Genomic DNA, 10,681 nt, shown 5'->3' with positions numbered 1-10,681 from the left:
CATAAGTGCGTGTGGATTCGAACCCCACAGCCAGCACTTAAGCAATTTGACAGTTATGTTATCACATATATCATCACGTTTTGGATGTAAATAGTATATATTTATTCATACGAACTCGTATTACATTTAACACCAAATACAACTTAGAAAGACAACAGTAGTAGAACAATATAGTTTTATTGTGCATACACATTAGACACAGTCATATAATATATCTAGAACGGGGGCGGTGGCGAAGGTGGGAGGTATTTGGGAGGCCATGGTGCTTGAAGGATGAGCGGCGTCGATACCAACGATGAGGACGTTTCACTTGACGATAGCGTAAAAGTATTTTTGTGACGAAGAGAGGGCAGTGAATAATAATGAAGGTTTTTGATGGGAGAAGATTGGACAATGAGGGATGCAGCTAAGATGACGAAAACAAGAGAGGTCATTAAAGGCTTCATTTTTGGGTGTGTTGTGTTTTAATGGCGTTTTCATGGACTTTATATAGTGCCACACCACACCACACCAACCACTCGGGGTACTAGCTTCGAGCTCAAACAATAACCCGAGTTTCTCTACACTTTCCTTTGTCTATTATCACATGCGTTAACATTTGGTTAAATTATAGTTTGAACGTTTGAACATTTGAACGTTTGATTTTCAGTTTGATTCGATCAAAAAGACTTCTTCATGCTAATACAAATATTGTTTCTTGACTTATAACTTATAATCTCTTCAGTTTTTAGTAAATACTATTCGATGTGATAGACACGTTTTAAAACTGTGAGACTGACGATGATAATATAACAAGTCAAAGCAGATAATATCTACTAATAGTGGGTTTGGGTTGCTAAGTAGTGTGTCAGCGAAGACGTTAGAGCTCCAGCAAGGTGGATTGTGAATAGAATAATGACTTCTTCTCAATATTAAAACGTCATTTCAAATGGAAGGTCAAATCGACTAATTAAACAAAGGCTATGTATTCAACTATAGTTGTTCTCTTTTTCTTCAATTAATTTTTGTTAATTAAGACATTGATTGACTTGATCCTAAGGTTTATTTAATTCAACTATTTATACGAAAATTACGAAAATCATTTTATTGAACGCGTGTACGATAGAAGAAATATATAAACATTACAAAATAATTTAAATATATTGTCAATGATTTTAATATTTATTTGAATTAAGCCTTAAAAAATGAGATTAAGAAAGGTCGATTTTACAAAGATTTTAAGTGATACAACGGTCTAAATTTATGGATATATTTTTTTTTTTAATTTTAATGTGTAATTTGACATACTTTTCATTTACAATTTTTTTTTTTTATAATCTTAATCAGTTACATTTAAAAAAAAAAAACTAGTTTAATTAAGTTTACTTAATTTAATTTTAATAAAACAAATTAGTTGGTTTGCTCGAGAGGTTAAGGGGGAAGACTTAAGATTTTTTGCACATAAGTGCGTGTGGGTTTGAACCGCACAGCCGTTTAGGTTTTTCTAAACTGAAGTATAAATCCGTGGAGATAGTAAGTTCCTCAAGATATCAAGATATACGACAGAAATGGAGTCCGTGCGTGTGGGTTCGACCCCACAGCCAGCATTTTCTTAGTTTTCATAGTCAATTCCTCAAGATATACGACACAATTGAGCCCGATTAATGAAAGTAAAATGGTCGAGAAACTGCGTGTATAAGATGTTGACTCGAATAAGTTTAGGGAAATTTTGAGTTGTGGGCAGCTGGACAATAATAGATCCTTCTCTCTGTGTCTCTAAATTAACAAGAAGGATGGGAAAATGCATTTCAATTCCAAAAACAATTAAGCTAATTATGCAAACACTAGCGGTGCTTTAGAAAGGCGGCGGCGGCGATTTACGGGTGGCCTTTATTGGCCATGGCAACTTAGGTATCGGTCGCCTCTGCAGCAGTGACCTCCACCATTTGTATTGCTTCTTGGGTGGCGGTGGAGAGGAGAGATTTTCAGGCGGAGGCGGCGGCGAAGACGGCGGAGGAAGTTGGTATTGATATGGGTGAATGTTGTAATGTGCAGCAGCAGCCAATTGTGATGGGAGATGTAAAGAGAGAAAAGCAATGAGAAGAGATAGAAGGTGAGAGGCCAATAATAGAGATCCCATTGTTGTCCTGTTTCCAATGCCAATATTGGGTTTTGATAATGCCCTTTTTATATGCTCATTTGGGGAAGCAAGTTGAACATGTTTAATGCAAATAGGAACATGCTTGGAAACCCGGTGACCTTTGGCTGCTTGACCTCCACGTCAATCGATGGAGAGATTATAGATCCCAACCCCATCCTGAGCAGATATTGTCCTCTTTGAACTTTTTCTTTCCAATTTTTTCTGGGATGTCCCACATTGGTTGGGGAGGAGAACAAACCACTATTTATAAGGGTGTGGAAACCTTCCCCTAGTAGACGCGTTTTAAAACTTTGAGGGAAAACCCGAAATGGAAAGCCCAAAAAAGACAATATCGGTGAATCTGGGCCGTTACAAATGGTATCAGAGCTTCTTGCTGTCCCCAAAGGTGGGTAGACACAAGGTAGTGTGTCAATAAGGACGCTGGGCTCTAAAGAGGGTGGATTTGGGGGCAGTCCCACATCGATTGGAGGAAGGAAAGAGTGCCAGCGAGGACGCTGGGCACCGAAGGGGGTGGATTGTGATGTCCCACATTGGTTGGGGAGGAGAACAAATCACCATTTATAAGGGTGTGGAAATCTTCCCCTAGCAGACGCATTTTAAAGCCGTGAGGGAAAGCCCAAAGAGGCCCAAAAGCGTTTTAAAGCCTTGAGGAAAGCCCGAAAGGGAAAGCCCAAAGAGGACAATATATGCTAACTGTGGACACCCTAAAATTTAATCGTAGTAGAACAATTTACTTTTATATGCATAAACATTAGACACAGTCATATAATATATCTAAAATGGGGGCGGTGGCGAAGGTGGGAGGTATATGAGAGGCCATGGTGCTTGAAGGACGGGCGGCGTTGATGCCAACGATGAGGACGTTTCACTTGACGCGTAAGAGTATTTTTGTGAGGACGTTAAACAAGGCTATGTATTCAACTACGGTTATTGTTATTAAGACATTGACTTGATCTTTAAGGTTTGTTTAATTAAAATACTTAAACGAAAGGAACTCAATTCCAAAATAACAATTTTTTATTGAATGCGTGTATGATATTTTCGAGTAGAAATATATAAATATTTTAAGATTAATTTTGGAATAGAAAGACGTTAGAGTATTGAATAAAAAAAAAAGTTTGTCAATGACTTTAATATTTGTTTGAATTAAACCTTAAAAAACGACATGAAGAGATGTCGACTTTACAAAGATTTTAAGTGATACAACTGTCTAAATATATGGATAAAAAAAAAAAAATTAGTGTGTAATTTAACATACTTTTTAATAATCTTAACTGGTTACCTTTAAAAAAAATTCGTGGGTAAGATAAAAATTATTAACGCTATACATACTTATATTTAATTTTAATATAACAAATTAGCTGGTTTGCCCGAGAGGTTAAGGGGGAAGACTTAAGATCTTCTGCACATAAGTGCGCGTGGGTTCGAACCCCACAGCCAGCATATTGAATAATGTATGATGGTAAATGGCATGCCCCTACCTCATGTATTATGACATATATGAAAGTAAAAAGTGAATAATAATGTTAATGTTATGTTATGAATGAAAATCATGGGGACCTTATGTTATGCTAGTACATACGTGTACCTTGATATTTCTATGGCATCCAACGATATGTAGCGTGTGTGAGAAAGTACCACACATCCAACCTTACCCAAAACTAGAAAGAGCTTAATGTCATGTTACACTCCTAAAGGAGATAGGTCACAATTATATTATGTGTGTGATAGCATTATATTTTTTAAAATAATCAAGTCACGTGCTACCCTTATATTTTTAAGGTAAAGGTAGAGCTCCCATACACAAATCCTTATATTTTTAAGGTAAAGGTAGAGCTCCCATACACAAATGACTATGAATGCTCGAAAGGCCATGAAAGGCAATATAGGGCAATAAAATGCATTGTTTCTCGTTTAGTAATTAACAGGTAATTTATTTATATTTCATGTTAAAAGACTACATTATTTCAAACTTCTTATTTTTGAATTAAATAAGTCTATAGCCTTATTTTAAAGTATTTATTATAAGTTTTCGCATATGTTTTTAAAGCATGCACGGAGTGATATCACTCGTTTAAAAAAAAAAAAAAAAAAAAAAATTAGAAGCATTACATCTAAACAGTAGGGAGATTATGGAAAACAAAGATGAATAGATGAACAACAAATCTTCATTCCTTCATGCATAAATCCCTATGAAGTATTAGAAAGGAGGTGGCGGCGATTTACGGCTGTACTCCTTTGGCCACTGCCGCTGGCTAGGTGGCGGGCTGACCTCTATGACTTTGATGTATAACGTATCATCGCCGGTGCTGACTGATTCGGTGGTGGCGGTGGACGTAGCTGCGGCGACGGAGGAGAAGGGTAACTATGGTGTGCAGCAAATTTTGAGGGCAAATTTGAAATGAGCAATGCCACGAGCAGGAAGAACAGAAGAAGGAGCTTATGAGACCCCATTTCCTATTGAAAGCTTAGCATCTCATATCATCCCGTTAGTTAACCAATGTGGAATTGGAAAAATTTCGACCAATTTCTCGAGTCAAAAGATAGGAGGGATGATTGGTCAAATAAATTGAATTGGCTTGTATTAAATTTCACCAACCATTACCATTCAAATTTAGAGACCTGTTAAACTAACGTGATAACCAACCACACCACCACGACATCGTTGTGGAAGAATATTGTATTTTATAACAAAATATTTTCAAATAATTTCAATATGAAATCAATTAAAAATAATCACTTGTGTACTCTTCTTTCAACAAATACCATATTCGTTCAAATTGTTTGACCATTGAAACCCTCTGAATCTAAGCCTCTTAAATTTACATGCAACTTCAATATGGGGTCGTCTAAAATTTGCCTATCTTAACAGCATCTCTAAGAACATATAATAATGGGCGTACAAGCAGAGCAGCTAGTACAATGTGCACCAGAAGATGAAAGTTTCCCATTTAAATTGGTCATCGTCCTGTCTCTCAACCTTATTCACCTTTTTCCGCCCGATCCTCCAGTGCCAGACCTCGGCCCTGGATGCCGTGAGAACTGTAGTCTTAAGTAGTTAGAATCCGGGTCTTGTTCATCCATTTTATAACCTGTGCAGATCAGAGAGTTTTTTAGCATCTCTTTTGAATTCTTTGAACAAAAAGATCAGACTACTTGCAAATTTTGTCCATTTAAAGCAGAAAAATGAACTAAACATGTACCTAGACGTTCATCTTTTCTATGTCGAGTAAAAAGAAGTGACAACGGGAAAATATTGCTTCTATAAAAACTGCAAAAGCATATGCGGAAGAAATTTGTACCTTGCAATGCACTCATGGCAGTTGCTGCACAGGCTGCGTTTGCAAAATCTACAAAGCATAATATAAGAGGGTCCCCACCACGCTATATTTTGAAACAAATGCGACATGAAAAACAAAGTAAACGTTAGCACGTGCCTGGGAGTTATCAAAGGTAAATAAAAAACAAGGGTCTATTACATGTTTAGATTCTTTGCTCACAAGTCTCAGTTCTTTATATCCCACGAAGGGACGGAAAATATCTATATCGACGTAAAGGAAAGCAATTTTTTAAGTAAATAATTGAAAGGGAAGAGAAAAATGAATATAGTTTTGCAGAGGCATCAACACTGAGAAAAAGGATACGAGCTACTTCCCTCCTGGAGCTATCAGACGGAAGTCCTTCAACATATAAAGTGTTTGAGGCATCAGGAGGAAGAGGCACAGTTTCGCGTCCGGGTCTGTTCATTGACTCTACCGGAAGATGATTACCATACTCGATATTCCGACCATTTGGTGCAAGATCAGGAGAGACTGCAGGAGGACGACTCATTACAACGGGATCGGGAATTGAAGGCCCAGGCATTCTACTCCCAACTGGGATTCTGTTTGCAATAGGCCTTCCCATCCCCATTTCCCCGATGGTAGGTACTTCTCCGGATGCAGCAGAAGAAAGTTGCTTCAAAAGCAATTATGACAAGTTTTCAGCACTCAAACTGGATGCAAGAAGAGAAAATAAATGTAGATTTCATTCATACCACACTTTGGAGATAACGATCATATGCTGACCCTATTGCTTGTGTATCTTTTACAGCCGGAGGACCACTACGATCATCACTAGCTAAATGATTGTGCATATCATGCCCGGGAGGAAATCCAGAGGATGGAAGTTCTGAAGACAGAAGAAAGGTCTAAATCCATTTCCATTTTATTATTTTTTATTTTCTTTAAAAAAAAAAAAAAAGAAAAAAAAAGAGGAAAACTGCTAACAAAACAAAACAAAACAAAATGAGCTTATTCCAGACGTTAAACAACAGATGCCACTACATCGAAGGAATAAAAGATATGTCTAAGAAAATAGGTCCAGGACATTACTATAGTAATATTCAATTGAAACAATAATGTTCAATCAGTATAGAATTCCTCTTTTACTATTTAAATAAATCGTTTTAACAGTTCAGTCATGCACATATTCCACACATCTAATCTCATTATCCTCGCAATCCAAAATATAACATTACGTTAAGTTAGATGGACAAGGAACCTCTATAAATCGAAGGTCTAAAGAAACCATTTGCAAATCAAGTGAAATTTTCTTTCAATCTAAAAAAAAAAATCCTCAGTATCTACTTCTGGAAATCGAGTGAAAAATTCCTTCAGAAAGGCTTAAAAACTATAGCAGGATGTCAGCAATTATACATAACAAATGTGGATCAAGCCCAAACAAAATTTATGGAAGTACCTAAACATTATTATGGTAGAAGATCACGAGCCTGATCCTCATGTCTAGGCCAGATTTTGCACACCTCAACTATTCTCATGGGACAACTGCTTAACTATACTATAGTTACTTGCCAAGGAAATAGGTAGGATATTAAATCCTAGGTGGGTGGCCACCATGACTTGTATTCATTCCCTCTAAACCCCTTTTATTACTTACCTGCCCCTTATTGGCTAGGCCAACCCATGGTAGTTTATATCCAAAGTTTTGGAGTACAGGAAATATGGAATGCATATGTGAACTATTGGATCATCGGTTGTGGAATAGACTGTGATGTTAAGTATGTTATCTAGCATGGTGATTAGAGGGGTCTGAGTTTTAAATGGTCTGGTGATGAATGATATAGTGTTTAGCATGATTAGAGGATCTCAGTTACATGTATGTTTATTCCTAAGTTCATGATGATCCTTGTGACAATTGTCTTTCCCTGCACATTACGCTATGTATGTTTTTCATGAGGAATTATGTTGGAATAGGCTGGGTTCTACTAGAGGGTCGTCAACTAACCTTAGCGGTGTCCTGTCTTTCAAGACTAATACACATAGGAACCATAGTTGGTTCAGCTTTGGGATCAGTCCCTTATATATTAGCTGAAAGTTTTTCATGACGTATTATGTTAGGAAGGTCTAGCTCCATTAAAGAGCGCCACCAACTAACTCGCTTGGTCTTCCAGGAATGACCAGCATAGGCACTATAGTTGATGATCAGGAATGCTTTCATGAGGTGCTATGATGGGATAGGTCTAACATTACTAAAAAGTTGTCAACTAATCTCAAGTGACATTTTATCTACTGGACTGACCCACGGAAGCAATGTAGTTGGTATAGTTTGGGATTGGCCAATTGTTCACTTAGACAGGATGTTTCCATATTTTCAATTAAGGCCCTTATGTATCAGAAGACATTGGCGTATAATTAGCCAGGACTTTGCATGCTTTCAATATCATGAGTTTTAAGTATGAATACAGTTTCAGCCTCGCAAGTGAGGCTACTTACTGAGTATTTTTTTTATACTCATGCTACCTGTCTTTCCTTTTCATGTGGTACATGAATCTACAAGGTGTGTGGTGAGGGCATTCAAGTTAGCAAGACTACAAAGACAAAATCAAACTAAGACTTCCCAGAATTTTAAAATTTTCCAGTTCATGTTTTATGCTCTATACTTTCATTACTTGATTTGTAATTATGTTAATAATATATTCGTTACGCTTTGAAAATAAATGTTTCATTGGGATCCAAAACTCAAGGTTTCTTCGAATATTAGTTAGTATTTCTTATTGAAACGTTTTTGTTTAGCTTACTCATGCTTCTGTTTTACTTCCAAAATTCCACTCACGATCCATGTGGTAACAATCCTTCCAACTTAAAAAGGGGGTCCTTACACTAATTAACAAGATAACTTCCTTCGACTTAAGTTCCATCTTTCCACAAGGAATTCCTATAGCATTTTTCAACTACCACTGTGGATGGCATAAGGAGGGACTTAAAATAGGTAGGTGCATTTGGAAAAATATATCGTATAAAGTTTACGTTGGGACTACTTTTCATTTTCTACTTACAACCAAGGCTTCCAGCACAAAGGGTCTTGTTGGTTTAGGGTTTTGTTAGACTAATTACTAGAGTTCATGCTAAGAAGAACAAAAGGGGGAATTCACTTTGAACGGTGATTAGAGTCTTCAGTTTTAGACAGTTTTTATGTTTGAAAAATTGAATAGGAAGTTAGAAAGGGACTTGCAACTTCCCAAGAAAGTTATGTGTGTGTTCCCTTTTTCTATATATAAATATATATATATATATATATCTTCCTGTAGTTTGGATAGGGTGTGTTTTCCAGGAGAGAAGATTGGCCCTCTCGAATCAGTCACTTATCAATAGGCTATAATCTCTAACTTGTTTTCTAATGGTAAATAAATGAGATAACTATCAGGTTTTCATCCTAGGGACCTCAGATTGTAATCTTTAATAAGGCCCAAAATCTCCCAACCGCCAAATGTTACTGAAATCAAGAACAAAAAACCCTTTAGTAAGGCCCTTTTACTGGTTTTTGAAGAACTTGGCTGCACATCCACCACTAGAACCAAAAAGAAAAATTGTGTTCTCTCAACTATCAGATGAAGTGCATTGGAGCATCAAATTGTTCTAATATGCCGTGACAGACATCACTCCGCAGTAGTATTTCCTCTCGGATCAGATACATTCTCCATTCAGAATTTTCAACTACAACTTTATCAGAACAAACCCGAATTCAATTGCTTTATGAACACTGATTATTCACAACTAAATTAACAAATCAAAACAAACAATACAAGAACGTTTTCATTAGTTTTCAGACACTTCTATGGAATTAAGCCCATCAAAATTCACCATCGAATAGCTGCAATACCATCAAACGCAACAACAATGCTCACGAATTCAAGAAAAGAAACCAAATTAAACATAATAAACACATAGGCATACCATATTCAGCACGAGGTCGTTTAAGCATGCCAGGCGAGGGAAGCAGAGGCTGTTGCCGATTCCAATAATCATCCGCCATATATGCTGCAGTTTTTCAAAATTAGAGCTTCAAAGAGAGGCAGCAGACAAAGGGAAAAATTGGAGACAAATGTATGAACCTTCAAGCAGAATTTAGAGATTACTAAAACCCTAAAACAGGCGATTAATTTAGAGCTGTCCGTTGTTGATTCTAGACGCAGAAGCGAAGCCCCACGAACACACTACGATCCGATACGCAAGATCTCCTCGTAGATATTACGCGATCAATTACCAAATCCCGCACCGAATTACCGTAAAATAAATACCTGTTTTATTTTATCTATTTTCTTCAAAACAATTTCATAAAGAACGTAAACTCCTTTTTAAATAAAAAATAAAATAAAATTTTGTTTACAAATTATTTTTTAAATTTTCAATCTTTTTTAATACAAAAAATATATATATATAGTTATATTCTTTTAAAATTTTAGATTTTTTTTCATCTATAAGAACCTCAAATTTAACATTTATAATTTAAATTTTTAAGAAAATCATATATACTATAATTTAATATATTTAATTTCATTATTAACTTTTACTAGTCAACCAAGGGCAACTTCGGGAATTTACTAAAAAATGTGAATAAAAATGATAAAAAAATGCATAAAAACAATAGAAAATATTGTTAGACGAACCTGACTCTCCACAATGGTATAATATTATCCTTTGAGCATAAACCAATGTGGGATTCGGCTTATGGAGCTCTCAAATAGCCTCCCCTTAATCGAGGCTTGACTCCTTTCTCTAGAGCCCTCGAACAAAATACACCATTTTGTTCGACACTTTAGTCACTTTTGACTACACCTTCCAACCTCACAATTCTTTGTTCGATATTTGAGGATTCTATTGACATGGCTCTGATACCATGTTAGACGAACACGACTCTCCACAATGGTATGATATTGTACACCCTTTTTCGACACTTTAGTCACTTTTGACTACTTCTTCCAGCCTTACAATTCTTTGTTCGATATTTGAGGATTCTATTGACATAGCTCTGATACCATGTTAGACGAACACAACTCTCCACAATGATATGATATTGTCCACTTTCATCATCCAACAATTATATTTTGTTATTTTTAATAAAATTATGATTTTCCAACATCAGAATTAAAACTAAATATTTACTGAAACAGTGAAAGAAACAAAAATAAAATAAAATGGGAAGCACTCTATACATAAAAGCATGATAAATGCTCAATCATTTGAACTTTAAAACAAAAGT

The 10,681-nt window shown here is 36.1% G+C and overlaps 1 protein-coding gene and 1 non-coding gene across 3 annotated transcripts; one reads left to right on the top strand and one right to left on the bottom strand.

The window, feature by feature from the left end:
• Positions 1–3,500: 3,500 nt before the first annotated feature.
• Positions 3,501–3,583, top strand: TRNAL-UAA. Its single transcript has one exon. It is a non-coding gene; the product is annotated as a tRNA-Leu (tRNA).
• A 1,255-nt stretch (positions 3,584–4,838) lies between these two features.
• Positions 4,839–9,710, bottom strand: LOC111779531 (RNA-binding protein 2-like). Of its 2 annotated transcripts, none has more exons than XM_023659600.1 (7): positions 9,534–9,710; positions 9,376–9,459; positions 6,177–6,310; positions 5,785–6,097; positions 5,620–5,681; positions 5,443–5,524; positions 4,839–5,232 (listed from the first exon to the last, which is right to left on the bottom strand). In XM_023659600.1, exons 2-7 carry the CDS (start codon positions 9,452–9,454, stop codon positions 5,126–5,128), a joined length of 777 nt encoding a protein of 258 aa, XP_023515368.1. In that variant the 5' UTR covers positions 9,455–9,459; positions 9,534–9,710; the 3' UTR covers positions 4,839–5,125. The 2 variants fall into 2 exon arrangements, with proteins under 2 accessions (XP_023515368.1, XP_023515372.1); XM_023659604.1 differs by having other exon boundaries at positions 9,564–9,709.
• Positions 9,711–10,681: the final 971 nt, after the last annotated feature.

The sequence above is a fragment of the Cucurbita pepo genome, chromosome LG01 (assembly GCF_002806865.2).
Source record: "Cucurbita pepo subsp. pepo cultivar mu-cu-16 chromosome LG01, ASM280686v2, whole genome shotgun sequence".
In the NCBI taxonomy this organism is placed as follows: domain Eukaryota; kingdom Viridiplantae; phylum Streptophyta; class Magnoliopsida; order Cucurbitales; family Cucurbitaceae; genus Cucurbita; species Cucurbita pepo.
This window is presented reverse-complemented; position numbering and strand designations above follow the sequence as displayed.